This window comes from Carcharodon carcharias, chromosome 15 (assembly GCF_017639515.1).
Source record: "Carcharodon carcharias isolate sCarCar2 chromosome 15, sCarCar2.pri, whole genome shotgun sequence".
NCBI classification, from domain to species: Eukaryota; Metazoa; Chordata; class Chondrichthyes; order Lamniformes; family Lamnidae; genus Carcharodon; species Carcharodon carcharias.
This window is the reverse complement of record NC_054481.1, coordinates 128255522-128280873: the sequence shown is the minus strand read 5'-3', so window position 1 is coordinate 128280873 and position 25352 is coordinate 128255522. Positions and strand designations below refer to the sequence as shown.

General features: G+C 44.4%; 1 protein-coding gene across 1 annotated transcript in view; it reads left to right on the top strand.

The window, feature by feature from the left end:
* casz1 (castor zinc finger 1) overlaps positions 1-25352 on the top strand; it is a 383715-nt gene that overhangs the window by 345419 nt on the left and 12944 nt on the right. The window contains exons 20-23 of the mRNA XM_041206599.1: positions 2489-2687; positions 9749-9920; positions 14093-14241; positions 16069-16276. Of these exons, the coding sequence (XP_041062533.1) occupies positions 2489-2687; positions 9749-9920; positions 14093-14241; positions 16069-16276 (728 nt within the window). The remainder of the gene's footprint in view (positions 1-2488; positions 2688-9748; positions 9921-14092; positions 14242-16068; positions 16277-25352) is intronic.

The window sequence follows — 25352 nt, the reverse complement described above, 5'->3', positions numbered from 1 at the left end:
CTGGGAATCTAGAACCAGGGGTCACAGGCTGACCATAAGGAATCGATAATTTAGGACTGAGGTGAGGAGACATTTCTTCACTCAGAAGGTTGCGAATCTTTGGGATTCTCTATCCCAGAGAGCTGTGGATGCTCTGTCATTGAGTACAGTCAACACTGAGCTCGATAAGATTTTTTGTTGCTAAGGGAATGAAGAGATTTGGGGATAGTCCGGGAAGGTGGAGTTGAAGCAGAAGATCAGCCATGATCATGTTGAATAGTGAAGCAGGCTTGATGGGCCCAATGGCCTGGTCCAGCTCCTGTTTCTCAATGTTTATGTTCTTTATGCCATTCCATTATAAATCTCAACCTGGGTGTTTGCAGCGGTGCAGTCGTTAATCAGATTAAAGGCTGCAAATCGCAACTAGAGCTGCTGAATAAAGACCAAACCTTCTGGATGAGGTAAAGCATGGAGTCAAATCTGAAAAGAGGCCCCAAATCCAAAGCTTTGTTCATGACAAACTCCAGATGCACACATCTAGAACTATAGTCAACATGTATGAATATAATCCCAACATATAGAATTATACTCACATGTGTAGAACTATACTCACACACATGTAGAACAATACTCACACACATGTAGAACTATACTCACACACATGTAGAACTATACTCACATGTGTAGAACTATATTCACAAACATGTAGAACTATATTCACATGTGTAGAACTATACTCACAAACATGTAGAACTATACTCACACACATGTAGAACTATACTCACACACGTAGAACTATACTCACACACGTAGAACTATACTCATACATGTAGAACTATACTCACACACATGTAGAACTATACTCACACACATGTAGAACTATACTCACACACATGTAGAACTATACTCACACATGTAGAACTACATTCACATGCAGAACTATAATCACACACATGTAGAACTATACTCACAAACATCTATAACTATACTCACAAACATCTAGAACTATACACACATGCAGAGTTATACTCACATGTAGAACTATACTCACACATGTAGAATTATACTCACACACATGTAGAACTATACTCACACATGTAGAACTATACTCAGGCATGTAAAACTATACTCACACATGTAGAACTATACTCACACACATGTAGAACTATACTCACACATGTAGAACTAAATTCACATGCAGAACTATAATCACACTCATGTAGAACTATACTTGCAAACATGTAGAACTATACTCACACACATCTAGAACTATACACACATGTAGAGTTATACTAACATGTAGAACTATACTCACATGTAGAACTATACTCATACATGTAGAACTATACTCACACACATGTAGAACTGTACTCACACATGTAAAACTATACTCACACGTAGAACTATACTCACACATGTAGAACTAAATTCACATGCAGAACTATAATCACACTCATGTAGAACTATACTCACAAACATGTAGAACTATACTCACGCACATCTAGAACTATACTCAAACACATCTAGAACTATACTCACGCATATCTAGAACTATACTCATGCATATCTAGAACTATACTCTCACACACACACCTTGAACTATATTTGCACACATAGAAATATATTCGCACACATCTAGAACTATACTCACACAAGTAGAACTACACACACATGTAGAACTACACTCACACATGTAGAACTACACTCACACATGTAGAACTATACTCAAACATGTAGAGCTATACTCACAAACATGTAGAGCTATACTCACAAACATGTAGAACTATACTCACAAATGTATAGAACTATACTCACAAACATCTAGATCTATACTCACACACATCTAGAACGATGCTCACACACACATCTAGAGCTATGCTCTCACACACACATCTAGAACTATACCCACAAACACGTAGAAGTATACTCATGCACATCTAAAACTATACTCATGCACATCTAGAACTATACTCACAAACATGTAGAACTATAGTCACACACGTGGAAATATATTCGCACCCAAAACAGAACTATACTCACACACAAGTAGAGCTATACTCACACACATCTAGAATTATACTTACATACATGTAGAACTATAGTCACACACATAGAAATATATTCACACACATCTAGAACTATATTCACACATAAGTAGAGCTCCATTCGCACATGTAGAACTATACTCACACATGTAGAACTATACTCACACAGATCTAAAACTATACTCACACACATGTGAAACTATACTCACAAACATGTAGACCCACACTCACACACATGACTGATCTCTCAAGCACATGTGTGATTTCAGAACATTTTGCTCTGGTTCAGATGTTTGCTTCCAGATTGGCTGAAGGGTGGGGGATCCAAGATAAGATTCTGGCATTCAGCTGGCTCACATTCTGCTGGTCCAGACACCACCACTGGTTCATGTGTGGCTCTATTGTCCTTTAGTTCCTGTTTCAGAGTTTCTGGTTTCAGCTCTAACCGTTTTTACTCTCTTTAGCGATCCCTGTCTAGCGACTGATTGTAAATACGCCAACAAGTTCCACTTCCACTGTCTGTTTGGAAATTGCAAGTATGTCTGTAAAACATCTGGGAAGGCTGAATCCCATTGTCTAGATCACATCAATCCCAACAACAACCTCGTCAACGTGCGTGACCAGTTCTCCTATTACTCTCTGCAGTGCCTCTGTCCGAACCAGGTAAGCAGGCATTAAAATAAACCTCTTGACAGCCAATTGTGCAGGATTTACCCTGATGATATTCACCATCAAGATGGGCTCAAAGCTACTTTGAATTGAGACCTCCTCACGCGGTCTCCACAGGCAGAATTGGAATACTGAATGTGCCAAAATATTCCAGACAAAACATTTTGACACTCCCAATTCTAGGTGACTCTATAAAGCATTCTAACCTCTGGACAAAACTTATATGCTGCTCGCTCTTTTGATTGAATTCCCTTTTCCTTCATTTGTTCACGTGATGTAGGTGTCACTAGCAAGGCCAGCATTCATTGCCCATCCCCAATTGCCCGTGAGAAGGTTGTGGTGAGCCGCTGCAGTCCATGTGGTGTAGGTACACCCACATTGCTGTTAGAAAGGGAATTCCAGGACTTTGACCCGGTGGCAGTGAAGGAACGGTGATATATTTCCTAGTCCGGATGGTGGAGGGGAACTTCCAGGTGGTCGTGTTCCCGTGCGTCTGCTGCCCTTGTCCTTCTAGATGGTAGTGGTCGCGGGCTTGGTGCTGTCTAAGGAGCCTTGGTGAATTCCTGTAGTGCATCTTGTAGATGGTACACACTGCTGCCATTGTGCATCGATGGTGGAGGGAGTGAATGTTTGTGGATGGGGCGCCAATCAAGCGGGCTGCTTTGTCCTGGATAGTGTCGAGCTTCTTGAGTGTTGTAGGAGCTGCACTCATCCAGGCAAGTGGAGAGTATTCCATCGCACTCCTGACTTGTCAATGGTACTTGCTTGGAAACCAGCTGATCTCCCAGCTCTTTATACTACGCTAGAGCAATATCAGGCAGACATTGTGAGCCCTTCCTGTTGTCCCAGAACCATGCTAGATGTATACTTGTTGGAGACAGTGCGACATCACAAGAGCCCCAATTCCTCATAATGCACACAAATCCAGCAAAGCACCACATTTCATGCTCCCAAAAAGCAGCTCTCAATTTCTGTGCATTTGTCATTATGATTAACACAGATTCATTGGAGTCTTTCCAGGTTGAATCTGTTACCCACAGAAATTCCCATCAGCTGCTGTTGGGAACCCTCCAGGAGTCTCCAGGAATTGAAGGTCAATCTCCCGGACACTGCTGTGTAACCCTGGAGAAAAATCATTGGGGCATTAAAAAAAATTGGTTTTTTTGTCAGTTTATTGAACATTTCTCTTTATCAGATGTAAAAATATTGAAAATGGGGGAAAAAAGACTGCTTAGCTGATACACAAGTATCACTGATTTGGGTCTTTTTGCTTTCCAATTGGCATTGGAAGGCAGTGCATCACAAGGGTGGATTTGTTGGCTAACTAATAGCTGGAGTAGGAGGGCAAATCATGTGATCAAGCCTCCAGGAATACATTTAATCACAGTTGGCAACCCTAATTCACGCCTAAAATCACTGTTTTGTGGGCGGAGCTTCAGTAAACCCAGGGAAACTCAGAAAGAACTCAACAGTGCCACCATTGCAGTCAAGCAATAGCCCATGACAAGCTAAGGCAGTGGCTGCTTAAGGTACTGCAACTCAGAGCTACATTAAGTTTGGAAGTTGTCAAAACAAACTGAATAGCTGCCAGCAGTTCCAGGTAGCATTAAAAATCCTGCTTAAAGCCAAAAGATGACCACGAAATTTCCAGCACTCAATTGGAAGGCAGTGGACGTTCTATCTGAGTTTACTTTGACCCGACAACACATAGACCTGTGTTTACTAGGCCTCAATATTTCTGAGCCGGACAAACGAGCACTAAAATTAAAATGGATTTAGGCAGTGAAGGCCTCCCTCTACTGAACACGACACAGATGTGTCCGACGACCATCTTAAGCATCTAGATAACATTTGGTCTACACTCGAAGATCAGTACAATTGAAGCTCAATTTCCAAATACACCACCTTGAATTCACGTCTTGTAGACAACAACTGACAGAGACCATTGATCAGTTCATGAGTAGATGTAGTGACAAGGGGAATGATTGCAACTTGAGGCAGCACAGCTCGCTAACAGAATAATCAAGCTCCTGATAGCATCTACCCCAGTAGAAGCATTCCAAAAAGACCTCTTGGACCAACCCAAAGGTTAGAGCGCGGAAGCATTACTACAAAGCGAATGCAAGTACGAAGCCAAAGAGTCTGCAGGTTGGGTGTAAGTTATCCACCATTGTCATGACAGGCAGGACAGGTAAGCCTAGCAAGTTAGAAGATGTCAGTGCAATGCGCACTCCACAAGTCAAAAATAATCTGTGTTGTTGCCTCAGTTTAATTTCCTTTCACCCTATGTATCTAACTTTGCCCAAAAAGTTTCATCTCCTTTGGAACATCTGAAGAAAGGAGTACCGCTTGTTTGGCAGGAGGGTCACCAAAACATTTTTAATGACCTTACGATGTAATTAACCAAAGGACTATCAACACTTCAGTTCACAACCCAGCCGAGGAGGCTACACTTGAGGTTGATGCATCCCAAAAAGGACTTGGAATGTGCCTTCTCCAGAAAGGGAACCCTATTGCTTTTGCCTCCAAGAGTTTAGCCACTGCCCAGGCTAATTATTCAAATGTAGAACGTGAAACCTTGGCACTGCTGTTCAGCATTCAGCGGTTCCACACTTATTATTTGGAAAGAAGTTGGTTGTGGAAACTGTCCATAAACCACTTGAGATGATCTGACACAAATTCCTAACTTGTGCACTGCCAGGATTACAGTGCCTACTGGTCAAAGTACAAGGCTATGATTGTGACGTACACCACAAGCCAGGTAATTCCATAGTCACATCCAACACACTAAGCCCTCTACCTAACCCATCAAAAACTGGAGGCTTCTCCCTAGATCTGCAGGTAGATCTTGTGGACATTGAAGTGGAAGATGTTCTGCCTGTTGACCTTATGCATTTTGGCCAATTAAATGCCAAGTACTACAACATGAAACATCCAATAATCCTGTACTACATAAACAACGGAAGACAGTGACTGTCAAATGGCCGGAGTCCTTCCAGAATGTTCCAGAGGCCATGAGACCATTTTAGTCCTAAAGAGATTAACTCAAAGTATCTCAAGGAGTCATCTTTAAGAGAAAGCAACTCATCATCCCAGGGTCCATGTGACCTGATATCCTCCAATAATTGCATCGGGCACACATGGGAACTGATAGAACCAACAGGTTGGCCAGAGAAACGGTATTTTAACCAGGAATCCACTAAGACATCGAAAACGCTGTGAGGAGATGCGAGGCATGCCAAAGCTTCATGCCTAGCAACCAGAGAGAAACGCTATTCCCTCATGAGATACCCCACATCCATGGACCAGACTTGCAGCTGACTGCTTCAGCATCCACAGAGATGATTTGTTGACTGTAACTGTCACAAGGCTGTGCCCCTTTATTTCTGAAAATATGATTTTTCTACTTTCAACTGACTGGAAGTTTTGCAAACTGAGACAGAGCAAACGGTTTCAAAACGCAAGGCCACATTCCAAATTGAAGGTGAGAAACCAACAAATCACCCTCAGAGGAATATGAAGAGAGAAACATTTCCTGTGATCCACACGCCCTTCGAAACTCATAGCTGTCTAAGGAAGAGATTAAAAATGCAAAGTACTGGATATTGAAACAATGGCAGCCACAGACAGACCCACCTAAAACCTCTTGGAAATACACAATGGGTGAAGTATTTCAAGGCAAGGCTGCCAACCACTAGAGAGAGATTGCAAGTGATACAGGGGGTAACCAGAAAGCCTTCAGCAGAGGAAGCAAGCTCACTCTCTCCCCCTCGCTCTTTGGGAATAAGCATGTTGCCCAGTTCAAGAAGCCAACTCTACCAGAAACCTAGCAGCAAACCTAAAACCTTGTAATGATTACAACATCTTCTTCGTCTGACCCCATCCAAGAAACCAGCTAGCCTAAATCAACTGCAATATTTAAATCTACACTTCAAGGATAATCAAAGGACACTTAACTGTATATTCTTTTCCCATTCTTTTTAAATTTGGACTCTAACTCTGCCAACAATTAAACAGCCGACTAAGGTCCTTAATTAATTAATTGATTTGACTTTTCCGCTGCCCATCCAAGTGTTCTGTCAGCGGGCAGGCAAAAAGGCCAAGCGGCCTTTGCATTTTTGGCGAAACCTCATCCACGGGCAGGATGAGGTTTCGACCAGTGATTTAAAAAAAAAACGTTTAGAACTCATATTTAACACGTGTCAGCGCGGAGGCTCCTGGCGCATGTCTCACACCGCCTGGCCGTTAATTGGCCAAACAGTGTGAACTCGATGTTGGGGCCCGATCGCGGGTGGAGGGTGGCTTTGCGACTGCTCCCGGGCCCGGTCGAGGGCAAAATTCTGCCCATCAAGTTCGATCTTCAGTCTTTGGGGCACCACTGGAGGTTATTTCCGATGGATCACGAAACACTGGACGACCCTTTAAGGCAAGGTACGAAAGGTGGAGAGTCGTACATATCACTACTTCACTGCATTACTCCAGATCCAATGGAGTGGCAGAACATATGGTCCAAACTGTAAAATCCTTAATCATGAATTGCCATCAAGGGGGACACAATCTACACATGGCCATGTTGTATCTTAGAGTGACAGCGCTCAGTGCGACTATTCCCTCAGCTGCAGGATTGCTATTTGCCAGACACACTTCCTCAGTCATCACCTGTGGATATTCTCAGGGGTACGCGATGCATTACTGGAAAAGCAGGGAAAGGTGAAAGATGTCCACGGCTGGCATGCGGGTAACAAATTACCCCAACCTGAACATCGGACAGAACCTTCGAGTACAATATCCAACAGATGGCCCCTGGAATCTAGCTTAAACCGTCAGCATATAGCCAGAACCTGTACAAATACAAACAGCAAATGGCTTGACAGGGTAACGATACAGATGCCAAATCAGAACAGTACCAAACAATAAATCGTTTGATTCTTTAAAGGTAAACCTTTAGTTTAGAAAAAAGGGGGATGTTGTGATATGATGTATCTTAAAGGGGGCGTATCTTAAACTGCTGTCAATCACTACCACCTTAACAGAATGTTTTTTTAAATTCATTTATGGGATGTGGGCATCACTGGTTAGGCCAGCATTTATTACCCATCCCTAATTTCCCTTGGGAAGGTGGTGGTGAGCTGCCTTCTTGAACCGCTGCAGTCCATGTGGTGTAGGTACACCCACAGTGCTGTTAGGGAGGGAGTTCCAGGATTTTAACCCAGCGACAGTGAAGGAACGGCGATATATTTCCAAGTCAGGATGATGAGTGGTTTGGAGGGGAATTTCCAGGTGGTGGTGTTCCCATGAGTCTGTTGCCCTTGTCCTTCTAGATGGTAGAGGTCGTGAGTTTGGAATGTGATGTGTTAGCTCCCTGACTTGTAGTCAGTTTACAGAAGCAGATGGTAGGAGTCAAACACGTATACTTAACCTCCTAGTTAACATTATTTGTTTATAGTCTTATTTTCAAATAAAGAACCCACATTATCATTTTACCATTCCTTGCGCGTGATTGATACGTTTATGTCAAAGAAAAGAGCATAACAGCTACCAGTGATTAAAGAGAGTTTAAAGGGCACAGCTCAAAAAGCCGTTCAAAAATCAGCGAGCATCTCTATGATCCCTGACCAGGTTAACTGTGTTCCCTGAAGGGATAAGGATCCTTACAGGGGTGTCCCACATTCACTCCCAGTTTGGGCTGGATTCACAGGTGTCAACTCCAGCAGCGCCTCACGTTACAAATAGATTTTGAGTGCGAGCGGAGCAGATTGTAAGGCTGCTGCAGATGAAGGTTTGAAAACCTTGGGCAGTGTAATTGTTGCAATCAGACATAATAGCTGATGTATCTGAATGTTACAGTTGGTGATCAAAGAATAGTCAGGGGATAATTTACAACAAAAACCAAACAAAGTTCCCCAGCCTCCAGTGAAAGCTTTGTTCTTGGCTTGAAGATATTCAAATCCTTATTCAAATTGATGGCAATGAGTCCATCGGAAGTCACGGAAACTAACACAATTTGTAAATTTCAAATGAGGCCTTTGGAGATAAAAGCAGCTAACCATAAATTATAGGTTCAGGAGGTCATTCAGTTTGATCATAGCTGATCTATAGCTTAACTCCGTTTGCCTGTCTTTTGATGCTTTTTCTCAACAGTCCATCTTGAAAATTCCAGTTGACCCCCCCCCCACCCCCCACCGACCTGCCAAGCTGGAGAGTTCCAGCCTTCCGCTACCTTTTAGCGTGTGTTAAAATGCTCCCTGACTGCACTCCTGAAAGGCTCAGCTCAGATTTTAAGATTGTGTCCCCTTGTCCTGAACCCTCCCACCAGAGAAAATGGTTTCTCTTTATCTGCCTTTTAGAATCCTTTTGATTATCTCGGTTAGATAACCCATCAATATTTTAAACCTAAGGGAGCTTTGTTTTAAAAATCCTTTCGTGAGATGTGAGGCCAGCATTCTGTTGCCCATCCCTAATTGCCCTTGAACTGAGCAGTTTACTGGGCCATTTCTGAAGGCAGTAGTTAAGAGTCGACCACATTGCTGTGGGTCTGGAGTCACATGTAGGCCAGGCCTGTTAAGGACGGCAGACTTTCTTCCCTAAAGGACACCAGTGAACCAGATGGGTTTTTACAACAATCAGTGATAATTTCAAGAGCTTTATATTCCAGATTTATTCATTGAATTTCAATCCCACCAGTCGCCGAGGTGGGATTTGAACCCGTGTCCCTAGCGCATTAGCCTGGGTCTCTGGATTAGTAGCCAGTGACATTACCACCGCACCGCCATATCCCCTAGAGAGCGCAAGATTATGCAGTCCGCCATTATAATTTAACCCTTCAAGACCTGCTTTCATTCTGGTGAATCTGTGGAAAAGTGGGGTTGACATACAAGATCAGCCATGATCTTAATAAATGGTCGAGCAGGGTTCGAGAGGCCAAATGGCCCACTCCTCCTCCTCCTCCTCCAATTTTATATGTTCTTGGCAGCGGAGTCTAATTAATGCACTGGCACATTACAATAATATCCAAAGTGTGCTCTAATTTTTAATAACCTTTTATTCCATTGCAGCAATGTGAGTTCCGGATGAGGGGGCACTATCATTGTTTACGACCGTTCTGTAACTTTGTGACTAACATCACCACGAAACTCCCCTGGCACATCAAGAAACATGAGAAGGCAGAGAGAAGAGCTGCCAACGGGTTCAAGTACTTCACCAAACGAGAAGAATGTAGCAGACTAGGTAAAAAAGTAGAAAATTAAGATGAATAGTATTGGCAAAAGGATTTCTTCAACAACCAACAAATTGCATCCATATGCACCGTTAACGTATTAAAATATTAAAATATTGAAGCTTCTTCACAGGACTGCCGTGAAGCAACATTTGACACTGAGCCACATTAAGGGATATTAGGACAGGTGACAGAAAGCTTGGTCAAAGAGGGCGGTTTTAAGGAACGTCTTAAAAGGAGGACAGAGAGAGGCAAAGAGGTTTAGAGAAGGTGCTCCAGAGCTTAAAGGCCCAGACAGCTGAAAACACAGCCACCCAATGGTGGAGCGAAGGAAATCTGGAAGGTGCAAGAGGCTAGAATTGAAGTGCCGCACCGATCCCAGAGGGATGTAAGAACGGAGGAGGTTACAGCGATGAGGGTGAGGCCATGGAGTGATTAGAAAACAAGGATAAGAGTTTTAAAATCAAGGCTTTGCTGAATGGGGAACCAATGTGGGTCAGCAAGCACGGGGATGATGGCGAAATTTAGGAAATGGGCAGCATTTTGTTGTTTGAAGACTAAAGGAAACCATTTGCTGCCTAAGTGTAGACGTCTTCTTTATAAGTATGTTTAGCATTCTGTTACAAAGAGCACCGAGAGGAATTTTTTGCCCAAAATACATTTTAGCAACTGACCCAGGAACCACAAACATGCTCCTTTTACAACACTAACTCAAGCACTGCCTGATGCACACCACAACTGACTGGGGATGTGGTCAATTATAAAGTGTTGCTAGATGGAATTGTAAAACATTTCTCAGGATTTTCCCATCGGGAACATTCTTCCAGTCTATACTAAGCCACAGGGCATTCCTGATGTTAAAGGACGTCGGAATCCCAAGTTGGACAATTTGCTTCCACTTTGTTCATGTGCTAAAATGTGTTTGTTTTGGTTTTTATGCCCGTGGACTGGCTGGCAATCTTCAACCCTTCAACTGAAGAACAAGCAGCCCAGCTATATCCCTAAGTCCTGAAGGAGCTTGTGGCCTAGGCCCCAGGCTGCTCAAACTGTTTCCCTGACGACTGAAGGAGCCTCTGGCCTGAGATTAGGCTCTTCCTCCAGGTCCAGAGTATTGCCAATTCTGATTGGATGTATTCCTGGAGGTATAACGCCAACCTCCCTGCCCAATCAAACACCCTTCTTCCAATCGCGAATATTTTGTGTAACTAATAAGCTTAAAGAAAATGAAAGGCAAACACACGGGCCTGGATTTCCATAGAATCGGGATGACTTGGGAGCCCTTTAAAGAAGGCGGGCAGGTCCCGATCCCGGGATTCCTAACCCCCATTCCCGGGCTGTCTGATTTTCGGGAGGGCCTTTTGAAGAGTGTGGACTGGTTCCTGCAGAAAGCCCTGGCCGGCTCTATTGTGGAGATAGGCATGTCCCCCTACTTCTCAGCAATTCTCATGGAGTCAGGCCAGGTTTTTAAGAGTCATGGTTCACAGCCCCTCAGAGGAGTTGTGAACCCTTGTCTGAATGAGGGGACCTTTTAAAAGGTCCTCTTTCAAAAGGTCTTCCTCATGCCCCCAACCCACCCCCCCATGGCCCCTCATGCCCACTAAGCTATTGCACTTTCATGCCCACTGACCCACAATACACTGTCTAGAACCAATGAACCCTATAGTGACAGTAGGATGTGTAAAAATAAATCTTCAAAAAATGTTATTCATTCATAATTTTCTCCTATGTTGAAAAAAAAGTCATTTCACTACCAGCTAATAAAAGTATCAATCATCCAGACCCTTTAAAGCATCAGTAACCAATAAGCCTTGATACTGCTTAGTGTAAACAAACATTGGAAATCGACAGTAGAGATAGAGAGCCTGAGCTGTCAACCAAACAATGTTTTCTCTGTGACACAGCTGTTTTAGCAAGCATAATGGACGCCTGAGTTCTCAGCTAAGCCTCATTATGTATGCTTGGCTGACAGCCCAGACATCCATGAAAGCACTAAATGACTTTTGTTTCCACATAGGAGGAATTAATGAATGAATTACTTTTTTTTTAAAGCTATTTACACATCCCACTGTCACTGCAGGGCGCATTGACTCTAGTAGGTCAGTGCCATAGCTTGACATGGTGGGGGGGTGGGGGGGGTAGCCATAGAAGGTGGGTGGAGGTGCAGAGCTTGGTGTGGCGGCATGAGGCATCGTGGGGGCAAGGCTGGGGGCATGGGGAGTGTTTGGAGGGTGACGGGGTGTGAGGGCTGAGGGCTGGAGACCCCTCCTGTTTTTAATTGGATTGGGACAAAGCCCCACAGCACCGAGGGTGGGCCTTTTAAACAGCATCGCCTCCACACCCGGCAGCCCCTGCCGCTGACTCCAAACATCTTCCCGGGTCGGCTGGCCCAACCCAGCCCCCAGCCCCCAGCCCCCAGCCCCCACCCCCACCCAGCCCCACCCCCACCACCCGGCAATGAAGATCCTGCCTTTCTCCGGGCGTCTTCTCCTGAGACGGGTGGGAATTTTCCCAGCTCTCCCTGCCTGCCTCCAGTTTGGAAATCCAGGCCGTTATACTTTTTTTAATGCCCCTTAAGAATTCCTTTTCCTCTGGGTTTTTCTCATGGCAGTGCCTGGGAGATTGGCGTGTCATTCCTGAAGACACCCTGGGTAGTCCCGAAGGAGTCTGTAAACTGGGTGCGGGGAGAGAAACAGAGGAAATGGGTGGTAGGGGAGAGGTAAAATTATACTCGTTTATTTTTTTTAAGCCGGGAGAGGGATACAAAGACAGAAATATCCTTACAGCTAATTTTCCAATCCTGAGGAACTTACTACCAATAAAGAGGATAATGTCTGCTGTGCTGTAGCTCAGAGCTGTAACCAGCTAAGCTCGATTAAATCACAAGCTCTTTCCATTCCAGCCCCAATCCCTTATATCAAGGATGGGGAGCCTACAGCCCCTGGGCCAGATCCGGCCTGTTGCTCAGTTTCATCCCAGTCTGCAGCAAGATTTCTAAAAATATAGACCTACGACAGTAGCGCCTTCAAAATAGCATTTACCATCATCGTAAAGAATTTGCTTTGGACAATAGTGTCAGCTAAATTGCTAGAATAATATTTAACAATATAATATCCAAACTCAGCCATCGCCTTAAAACAGCGGGTGAGTTGAACGTTTCTGTATCTCTCTTAAAAAAAGACTAAATGCAGTTGGTTTTTATGTGTGTGTGTGTGTGTGTGTGTGTGTGTGGCCCACAACTGATTTTGTCTGTGTGACTGGCCCGTGATAAGAAAAAGGTTTCCCACCTTTATTCCCCTGCTTTATATGATTCTTGGTTGTAGTATCTGTACGAACATGTGTTAAATTCAGTACCTTATTAATTAAACTCGAGGCTGAATACAAACCTGACAGCTGATTCACCGCAACTTTCTCCAAACTGGCTTTGACAGCAACATAGAAAACAAAGCTCACTTATCTGATAAGGTCAACTTGGAGCAAAAAAGAAATTTGTCAAAGTGCAAGGGGAGAGAGTGACAAATACAATTCTTGCCAATTATAAAAGTTTTGGTTTGCGGAAGAGGATGTGAATTTATCTTCTGCAATTGATCCTGTGGCAACCAAGATTTCTCTTGCCATTATAAGATGTACAGCTCAGTGATAAGTAGGTCACTTCTGGGTATCGGTTAGTAGAGGCCTCACATTCTGCAGCTACTGTTATTTACTTAACTCTGTGGGTTTAATGTAATGGGGAACATCAAACAAAGCAATGTGATGACACATCATTGTTTCATAGGCTGGTTTCCATGGTAACAGGCGAGTCAGTACCTGCCCATCCTGATATAAAAACAAAAAAACTGCGGATGCTGGAAATCCAAAACAAAAGCAGAATTACCTGGAAAAACTCAGCAGGTCTGGCAGCATCGGCGGAGAAGAAAAGAGTTGACGTTTCGAGTCCTCATGACCCTTCGGTCTGGCAGCATTGGCGGAGAAGAAAAGAGTTGACGTTTCGAGTCCTCATGACCCTTCTGTCGAAGAGTCATGAGGACTCGAAACGTCAACTCTTTTCTTCTCGCCGATGCTGCCAGACCTGCTGAGTTTTTCCAGGTAATTCCTGCCCATCCTGACACTGTTTCCACTCCTGAGATATTATCTAACAAGTCTCGCATTATTTATATTTTTCCCTTTTTTTTCCTGCTGTCTACAGGCTGTAAGTACAATCAGGTAAACAGCCATTTTCACTGCATTCGCGAGGGCTGTCATTTCTCCTTCCTGCTAAAGCACCAGATGACATCACATTCCCGCAAACACATGAGGAGAATGCTGGGTAAAAACTTTGACAAGATTTCCAATCAGGTAACTTTTTCGATTTAACCAAATAAATCAGAACCAGGCTCATTTATTTCACAAAGCAGCCCTGCTCGATGGGCACCCCATCCACTACCTCAAACATTCACTCCCTCCACCCCCCGACGCACAGTGGCAGCAGCGTGTGTACCGTCTACAAGATGCACTGCAGCAACTCACCAAGCCTCCTTGAACAGCACCTCCCAAACCTGCAACCTCTACCACCTAGAAGGACAAGGGCAGCAGATACATGGGAACACCACCACCTACAAGTCCCCCTCCAAGCCACACACAATCCTCACTTGGAACTATGTCACTGTTCCTTTGCTATCACTGGGTCAAAATCCTGGAACCCCCTCCCTAACAGCACTGTGGGTGTACTTGCAGCACATGGACTGCAGCGGTTCAAGAAGGCAGCTCACCACCACCTTCTCAAGGGCAATTAGTGATGGGCAACAAATGCTGGCCTAGCTAGCGATGCCTGCATCGCACGAGCAATTAAAAAATATAGATAGATTCTCTCCCCTCACCTTCACACGAAGTATTCTCAATTCTGAAGCTGATAATTCAAAACCTATTGTGTGAATTTGGTGCTCTTCAAGGTTAACGCAGTATCATGTATTGTCAGGCTCTGGGTCTACGGTGCAGATAGACCCAGTGTAAAGCCGCCTTCACCCTGTGCCAACAACACATCTCTTTGCCCCACCCGAGACAAGTGTTTCCAGCTGGAGCTTGATGCTATCTAACATGGCGTTGGAAATATTTAAAAATATCTCACTTGACCAGCTGTTTTCAGTCCAATGACACAAGGATCAAAAGCTCTCACTTTAAAGAAGAGCTAAACTCGAAGGAGTTTAAATGAGGACTGTGAGCCTGTGCGGTAGGTTCTTGGGGACCATGACAAATGTTCACCTTAGGAGGTCACCACATGTGTCCTGAACAGCTCCTGGCCTTGGTGTGCCCATCTGGAATGGACCTGAAGGATATACTGGCATGATGCCCTTTGCTCCCTACTCATGTGCCATTTTGCTACCTGAACCCACCTCCCTGACCCTATTCCACCCCCTGAACGAATGACTATTGTAACTTGCCACGCACCAGAACCTCAGCTGGCACTGGATAGGCAGCTTGCAGATCTTCGAGATGCAGTCCTTGCATTGCCATGGTTTCTGCCACATCCTCCACGGCAGTGGCATGGTTCATTTCATACCGGTATGGTATGTAGCACCAGGTGGGTACCTGTGCTTCAATATCAGGACCAAATGCTGAGGCTATAGGGCTCCAACAATGAGGTTGTTGTGGAGATCTTTGGGAGGTCATGCTCAGTTATGGGCATCACACCAAAAAATCGTAGGGGATTCTGAAATTTGCCACCTCAAGGAGAAGACACTGAAAAGGAGACCTCAATGGCATCAAAAATATTAAATATTAATACATTGAGGAACCCAGATAATTACTTCAAACCGACTCAAGAAAATATGATCAGGGAATATAATTTTCAGTTTGTGAGAAATAGTTTCAAAATAGATATTGGGGAAAATGACTTTGCTAACGGAAACGATGGTGAAGGAACCTTACCAAAGGCGGTGTCATCCATCGTTAATGTGTCTTTGATTACGATGAGGCAGGATTGTAGAGGCATCGAGCTGCTATAATGGGAGAGTTGGAGTACTGAGGTGGTGATTTTTGATGGGCTGAATGGCCATGGACAGGAGTTTCCTCGGAGGAGATGAGCCGGATTGGCACTGCGTATCGACCAGCTCTGGGGAAGCTTCCCCAGCCCCCATGTCATTGTTCAGGTTGACTCCTCTTTTGACTCCAGTTTGTTCCTTGCAGGGTCCCCAGAATGAAGACACTATGGGAAGCATGGCCCCTGCCACCGGCTCCTCAGCCATGAGCTCAACACCCAATATGCTGGACACAGAAACAGACGAGTACATGGACTACCCAGCGGGTACAAGTCCCGCAGGCCTCTCTTCTGAGTCATCAGTGCCAGACCGAAGCTGTACAAGTACACCCGTAGGAAATGAAAGCAGTACAGCTGGTGAGGTTTCTAACTAGTCATGTCCCTCTGTAATGGAATATTGAAGCAGACAGGCACCCTTTGCACATCCAGAGATCTTTTAATTAGTATATAAGCAGGTTCCTAGAACGACAGTACAACCTTGAAGGTGGGAATTCAGATAAATAAGACGGGTACGTCTGAAATAAAAACAGAAAACACTCATCAGGTCAGGCAGCATTTGGAAAGAGAGAAAAACAGAGAGACAACAGGCAAGATTTTGAATCCGTGCAAGTGGATGGGTTATCAGTGAGTTACAATCTCGCTCAAGGTTTCAGGTCGATGACCTTCCCTCGGGACTGAAAGGAGTTAGAAACCTAACAGGTTTTGAGCGTTCAGTGGCAAAGAAAGTGGGGTGGGGACTGGGGGGGCAGAATAAAAGGGAAGGGCTATGAGCGGGTGGAAGACTGGAGAGATTAAATGAACAACAAAACCATTAGCAGCAATGGTGTCCAAAAAGAAAATGGGATCATTGCTTATGATCGGAAATGAATGAATTTGATGCTGATTCCGGAAGGTTGTGAGGTGTCTCTGGATGACTAGGTAAACATTCAGGAGCCAGGCTCTGGTCATTGCTGGGTTTGTTCTGGATGGAACTGGTTGACCATCACCTGAAGTCCAAGACCTCTGGAGTGTTGAGATTCTCCTTACACCAGAAGCCAGTCAGTAAGCTGAGGTCTCCTCCTACAACACGGAACACCGATGTTGACATCTGGATGTTCTGGAATGAGGTGAATGGGTGTGTTTTGGTCATGGACATGTTTCCTTTTGGGAAGCTGTTAGTGACAATGATTCTGCTCAGTATCTTAGCATCCAACCAGAGAGAGAGAGAGAGAGAGAGAGAAACCTACTGGTAAATGGATGTTATGAAGGAAAGGTCTGTGTATTTTAATACATGATGTTCACAAAAGAAATATGACAGGTAGCAGGTACACACAAACCACTTCAGCTGTATAACTTGCATTGTTCTCACTGTTACTAGTTTAAGTTGACAGTTTTTACTGCTTCTCCATTTTCATCTATTTTCACTGTGGTGCCTGGCTGTGATTTCATTTCAGTTTTGTTTTTGTTTCTTTCCTTCTGCTTTTCTGAATATTCCTTTAGGCTGTCCGGTTGCTACAGCTGCTGATGCTACCCACAATGCACCATCTCCATCCTTCCCACCAGCCCTGCTCAGATCTCCCCCTCCTTCACTGCCATTCCTCCTCCCTCCATCCTGTCTCTCATACTCTCTACTCAGCGCGACTCTTGGAACCGCCAGGAATGTTGTCATACCAACCAGCACGCCCGGTCTCAGTCCGATCATTGCTGCTCCCACTCCGATTAAAAGTGATGTCCCAATAGTACAGGATGCTGCAGGTACTCTAAACTGAGGTTTAATCACTTAATCGAAAGGACTGCAGGGGCCTGTTTGATGTTCATGGTAAAATGTAACAGAAATGTCTTATTAATCATTGCTTTCAGGCTACCAAACAACCAATGAGTGGCCTCTCCCTATGTGGGAAAAAAAAATCCATGGAGTAGTTTAAAGGGTCTTTGATTGTGAAAGGGTCTATAAGTGCTAATGTTGGTGTGTCTCAGTCCTGTCTGTTGCAGACAGTAACCCCTAGTTATAACACAGCCACAAAGGAAGTGGCATACGCTCTCGGGACATATTGAGAAAGGCGAGCATCAGTTTACTGAGGGAAATCTGTTCAACATTTTGAAAGGTCTATGGCTAAACTTTCAGAGCTGTAAACATAGCAGGGACTGGGTTTTACCCACGTGCAGTTATGGCCAGATCTGTCGGTGTGTATAAAATACCAAACCTATCAACTGATTATGTGCAAACATGTATCAGAATCTTAATCATTATCCGTTGGGTCCAGTCTTCGGAAAGTTATTCCAGTCACAGTAACCTGACTTTATAGGAGCTTCTAACACAGGAAAGCATTCCGCTGTACTTCATAGAGTAGGAGATTGTGGCTTAGTGGTGACGTTGCTGAGCTGGTAATCCAGAGACCCAGGCTAAAGCTCTGGGGATGTGGGTTCAAACCCTGCCATGGTAGCTGGTGAGTTTTGAATTCAATTAATAAATCTGGAATTGAAAGCTACTTACAATGAAACTGTCATCAATTGTGGTAATAATCCATCTGGTTCACTAAGGAAATCTGCCTTTCTTACCTGGTCTGGCCTACACGTGATTCCAGACCCACAGCAATGTGGTTGACTCTGAAATGGCCTAGCAAGTGACTCAGTTCAAGAGCAATTAGGGATGGGCAACAAATGCTGGCCTTGCCAAATCCCATGAAAGAATAGCAAAAAAAAGGGAAGGGAATAATTACCAATTCAGATTGTCACATGGGGGTTTGAAGAGGGAGACTGAAAACCTGGTGGGAAGCTATTTTGAGAGGGAGGTGGAGAGGATTAGAGAGGGAATTCTGGACAGGACGACTGAATTAAAGCTCTTCCATTGGAAGTGGTAGCAGAGGATGGGTTTGCCAAGGCTGATTGGCCATTTTACATCATCTCTCAAAGTCAAGATCTGTCTGATCTTTTCCATCAACAGCTCAGGTTTCTTGTTTTACTCACCCAGGAGAGAGAGAAAAACTTTAAAAAGCTCAAGTGTCCTCCATGAATCTCTCGTATCATCGCCACCCTCAGCATAAAAACACAACATCTGAACTGACTCATTAAAATGGATTTGAAATTCATGGGTGCTGTGAGTCAGTCACATTTTGGCGTAGGCCTAGATGTCTTCCAATGAGGTAAAAAAACTTGCTGGTCAAGGGGTGTTCCCAGAGTCCAATTTTGACAAAAATGAAGAGGCCAGAAATCCCGCACACCACCACCACCCCCCAACTTCCTTTGGCCCAGTGCAAGCTATGCTTATATGATTCAGGTGAAACCTGTGTACCAGGATAAGGTCCAAGTAAGGAGTGGAGCCACAATGCCAGCTCTTTATGCCCATTGGCAAAACAGTCGCGGTAATTTAGATCACTGGTTCAAAAACTCCCCCCTGATTGACAGCAACAACTTATATTTATATAGCACCTTTAATGTAGTAAAATGCCTCAAGGCGCCTCACAGGAGCGTTCGCAAATAAAATTTAACACTAAGCCAGATAAGGGGATATTAGGGTAGATGACCAAAAGGTTGGTCAAGGAGGTCAATTTAAAAGGGCGGCAAAAAGGAGGAAAGGGCGGTAAAGAAACAGAAAGGTTCAGAGAGGAAATTCCAGAGCCTAGAGTTTTGGCAGCTGAAGGCACAGCTGCCAGTGGTGGAGCGATTAAAATCGGGGATGCACAAGAGGCCAAAATTGGAGGAGTACAGATATCTCAGAGGGCTGTGGGGTTGGAGTAGATTACAGAGATAGGGAGGGCTGAGGGTGGGAGAGATTTGAAAATGAGGAGGAGAATTTTAAAATTGAGACATTGCTGAACTGGGAGGCACTGTAGGTGGGAGAGCAGAGGGGCTGATGGATGAACAGGACTTGTTGCGAGTTAGGATACGGGCAGCAGAGTTTTGAAATGCAAGTTCCTGGCAGAACTGAAATTCCCATGAAGCATTGTAAATGGTGCAGGCACCTGCTCATTCTACACAAGTGACCTCATCCTGAGGTCAGGCTCTGGGAAATGGGGTCAATTCTTCATGGAAAGAGCGATGAATATCTGGAGTGGTTTTCCAGGTATGGTAAAGGAGGCAAAGCCTCTGAATTCAGCGAAGAGGTAGTCAGTGCTAACAACAATGCAACTTTGATGGTGTGAATCCATCCTACTTCTGTTCCTGTACTCTGCGTGCAACTTCCTGTGGAAAGATGAGCCGAATGGGGAAAATGGGCTCTGTCATCTTTGCTTAACTTTATGATCATAGTGAAATGTTAGGCACAGTTAGACAAAGGCCATCGTTTCTCATTCCATCATTGAGGAGGCCCTTAATTAGAAGGGAATGATAATTGAAACCTTTCATTGCAATCTAAAGTATGTGGGTTACCTCAAACAATGATGTGAAGAGTACAGACTCGTCCGCAGCAACTGAACACAACTCGACAGCAACAACACAACTCCACAAAAGGCAAACTTATGATAGTAACCCAGAGCGCCCATCTGATACCCAATGCAATATCATATAAAAGCAAAATACTGCGGATGCTGGAAATCTGAAACAAAAACGGAGAAAATGCTGGAAAAACTCAGCAGGTCTGGCAGCATCTGTGAGAGAGAGAGAAGCAGAGTTAACGTTTCGAGTCCGTATGACTCTTCATCAGATGAAGAGTCATCCGGACTCGAAACGTTAACTGTGTTCCTCTCCATAGATGCTGTCAGACCTGCTGAGTCTTTCCAGGTATTTTTGTTTTTTCAGATTCCCAGCATCCGCAGTATTTTGCTTTTATCAGTGTGTTTATGGATAACTGATACTGAGGGGCTTTGCCCCGTTTTTTTTCTATTGGATGTCTTTGTCCAGTGTTTTTTTGTTGTTTCTAAGGCTGCAGGAGGCATGGTTTGTGAGGCTTCTTCACCCAGTCTGGTGAAATGTGCTGAGCTGTTAGCAAAAGGTACACACTTGATACCAACCGAATATCTCAGGTAGGTCTCCTGACCTTGGTTAATGAAGTTGCAGAGCAGCCACAGTTGGTCTAAGTACCCCTGAGTGAGGGGGCAGAAGAGTTGGCCTGGGTTTCCACTCCAATTGATACATCTAGTGATTACCCTCCCACATCCCAATGGAAAGTTGAGTGAGAACAGGATCAGAATTGACTATTATGATGCATGACTGTATACCTAACTGGACCGACAAAATTACTGTACAGAAGGTCAGCATTGACTTGATGGGCTGAATGGGTCTCTGTGCTGTAATGACTCTATGACCATATCTTACTGCAATTACACAGGACATTGGAGAGGCCACAGCTGGAGTACTGCAAGTTTGGTCTCTTTACCTCTGAGAAAGTGCAATGTCATTTCATTGGACTGGCTCCTTGAACAATGGGATTGTCCTATGAGGAGAGATTGAGGAGCCTAGGCCTATATTCCCTCGAGTTTAGAAGAATAAGAGGTGATCCAATTGCAACATATACAATTTGTAAGGGGCTTGACAGTGGGTAGATGCTGAGAAAATGCTTCCCCTGGTTGGGCAATCTAGAACATGGGAGGGGGGGGGGTGGGGGGTGGGGGGCGGTGGTCACAGCCTCAGAATAAGGGGTTAGCTATTTAGGACTAAGATGAGGAGAAATTTCCTCACTCATAGGGTTGTGAATCTTCAAAATTCTCTACCCCAGAGAGTCGTGGATGTTCCATTATTGAAGACGCTCAAGCCAGAGGTCAATAGCTTTTTTGGTCCTAAGGGAATTAAAGGGATAGTCCAGGATGGTGGAGTTGAAGCAGAAGATCAGCCATGATTGTACTGAATAGCAGAGCAGGTGTGAGGGCCCAAATGTTCTTATCCTGCCAACACTTATTGTCTAGGCTTCTACATGAAGCATGACTACTGAATCTAGCTGGCATAGACCAGTTGTGCCAAATGGCCAGTTTTTATGCTGTATAGTCTAGATAAGGTACCAGTGTCCTACATCTGTAACAACATAGCACCATCAGGCGAGGAGGAAAGGGACAGAGGACAATGTTAGAATACGGTGGAAAAAGCAAATAGCAGCAGCACAGAATGAGTTCTGGTGTGCTGGTGTGTATTTACTGAAAGTGCATATCAACACCCCTCAACATTACAACAGAAACAAGCACACCCAAACCCCTAGTGTGATCAGTGAAACCTCTGTGGTGTTCGTGATAAAAATATCAAAATGAGCTGCCTACACAGTATAACAATAATGGTTGAATACAGAAAGTATTGAAACCTTTTGCAAATGTTATGCAAATGTGAGAGTGAGCTATTATTATTTGTGTTTATGGCAGAGGGAGGGAAAGCACACAAGCTTTGCTATATCATTTCATAAATGATTAAAATTTCCTGAAAACATCACCGTAACAACTGCCCTTTGGCAATAGCTGCAACCTGAAGTGTTCACTAGCACAATCAATTACTCCCTTAACCCAGTTGAATATTTCACTGCATCAAGACAACAGATATGGGAGCTCTTACTGGAACAGTTAGACCTCCAAGTCTTCCTTCACTTTGGAAGTCTCGCGGTTACTTTATGCCATTCTTGAAGACAGAATTTGCATTTGTATTTTGTCCAGTCACTTTTTTCAGGATATCACAAAGTGCTTTACTCCAGCACTTAAAATAAATGAGCTCTTTTTGACATACATTCATTCCTGTTATTTGGGTGAATGCCATTTTGCAAATAGCAAGTGAGATGGATCACCAAATAATCTCCACCGTTTTTTCCCTTGGGATTTGGGCACCAGTTGGCACTGAGATGGCATTTTATTACCAATGCCTTGAGAAGGTGTTGGTGGAACCTTCTTTTTGAAGCATTGTGATAAAGCTGCTCCCATATCTCTGGGATTTTGACCCAGTGGTGATGAAGGAACAGTCGATGTATACCCACATTGGGATGGTGTGTGTGTAACTCGGTGATGTTCCCATGCGGCTGCTTCCATTGTCCTAGGTGGTGGAGTTTGCATGTTTGGAAGGTGCTGTTGAAGGAGCCCTGGCGAGTTGCCATTACACATCCTGTGACTGGTACACATGGAGGTTCTTATTTTCAGATGAAGAGAACAGACAGGAGCTCAGTTTATGAATGGAATGGCACCTCTGACAGTGCAGCACTCTCACAATATTGCAGTGAATTGTCAGTCTGGCTCTTGTGCTCAGGTCCTCACAATATCACAGTGCAGAAGGAGGCCATTTGGCCCATCAAGTCTGCACTGGCTCTCTGAAAGAGCATTTTACCTAGTCCCACTCTCCTGCCTTATCCCCGTAACCTTGCACATTCCCTCTTTTCAGGTAGCAATCCAATTCCCTTTTGAAATCCTCGATCGAACCTGCCTCCATCTCCCTTTCAGGAAGTTTGTTCCAGACTCCAACCACCCTCTGGGTGAAAAAAGGTTTCCTCACATCACATTTACTCCTTTTGCCAATTATTTTGAATCTGTGCCCTCTAGTTCTTGATGTTCTCTTGAGTGGGAACAGTTTGCCCTGTCAAAAGCTCTCAGGATCTTGAATACCTCTATCAAGTCTCCTCTCAGCCTTCTTTTCTCCAAGGAAAAACAATTCAATCCTCTCCAATCTATCCTCAGAGCTACAGTTCTTTATCCCGGGAATCATTCTTGTGAATCTCCTCTGTACTGTCTCCAACGCCTTCGCATCCTTCCTCAAGTGTGGCACCCAGAACTGGACGCAGTACTCCAGATGAGGCCTAACTAGTGTCTTATACAAGTTCAACATGACCTCCTTACCGTTCTGGGCTTTGGGACCATAGAGTCCGATGGGATTCAATGTGCGCATTGAATCATTTTAAATTGTGTGCTTTAAGCCATTTGTATCGAGAGGAGTTTTAACTCCCGGACGCAATGCAGTTTGAACAGCAGTAGATTTTAACAGTGCCGTTAATGTGCCCTTGGTCCACTTGCCAAATGTCTGGGAGGTTTTGCAAAGTCACAGGGCTGTCCGCGGGGCCGATGGGAAGGTTAGAGATGAGTATTCCAGGGATAACATGTTCGGACAAGAAGGGGGGTATCGCAGGCAGGTGAGACTCTCACCACCCCCCCCCCCCCCAACCCCACTGTGAGTTCTGGAGGAGGCACTCCTACTCCCCCAGCCCCACAAGAGAAAATGTTCAACTCGCTTTAGGTGGCCTCTTTGGTCATGTGGCCTATTGTCCAGGCGCGGAGGAAGGAGCCACATTTATTTGCTGCTCAAGATAAGGTCAAGTTCCTATCATTGTAATAGGACCCTAATTTGCATAAACGTAGGAGGCTCCTCCCTGATTCAGGCCAATGCTTTATTCGCTTGAAAAGTCAAACAGTCCATCTTTGCAGAAGGGGATTTTAGCAATTTCCCTCAATCCACATTAACTGCACTCACCTGAAAGCTACTGACTAGAGCAGTTAAAATTCACACATTATCTACAGTAGATATTTAACTTCTCTCTTGTTAGGTTTTCATAGAATTGTAACACCACCGAAGGAGACCATTCAGCCCAACCTGCCTGTGCCGGCCCTTTGGAAGAAGGATGCATTTGGTACTGCTCCTCCTCTCCCCACCCCACAGCTCCGCAAATATTTTCTTCCCTGTGATCAAGTCTCCATTCTGAGCAGCATTGTGAGGGGTTTAGAGGGGAGGGGCGCAGACGATCCATTGTGTTGTTCAAAACCATGAGAGCTCTAGACAGAGTAGGGAGAAATCGTTCCCATTGGTGGAAGGATCGAAAACCAGAGAGCACAGATTTAATGTAATTGGCAAAAGGAGCAATGGTGACATGAGGGAAAGCATTTTCACGTAGCGAGTGGTTGGGAACTGGACTGTGCTGCCTGAGAATGTGGTGGAGGCAGGTTCGATCAAGGCTTTCAGGAGGGAGTTGTGTTATTAGCTGAAAAAGGAAGAATGTTTAGGGTTACAGCGGGAAGGCAAAGATGAATTGCTCATTTGGAGAGCCAGCACAGACACAATAGGCCGAACGGCCTCCTGTGCGTTATCCTTTCCATGATTCTATAATTGTCCTTTCAGTCAGCAACCTTGGTCTGAATCTAGCCCAGAATGATGAGAGGCATGAGAGTTCCCTCTTTATGTCTGCTGTGTGGTTCATTCCTGAAATGAATAGCTGCCTCATAGGCATGGATCCAAATCTATAAACGGACATTAAGACTGGAAATGTTACACAGAAAGGCCATGTAAAGACTGGCTGCTGTAAGAAGGAGCTAACGTTGGGATTAATGCATTGAGCAAGTTTAATTTTTCTTGAAAAGCAGATGAAATGCCCTGCTTTTCATGACAATTTATGACCTGCTAACAGAATTGTAGAAAAGTAGCCCACAGCTCCCAGCTTACGCCATCACCATAACAAAATTAAATATATCACAAAATATTGTTAAATTCAGATTCAGTGTTAGAGGAAAATCATATTTATTATTTATTGAATGTACTTGAAGCTAGGTTCTAAACTTATATAAAGTAACTG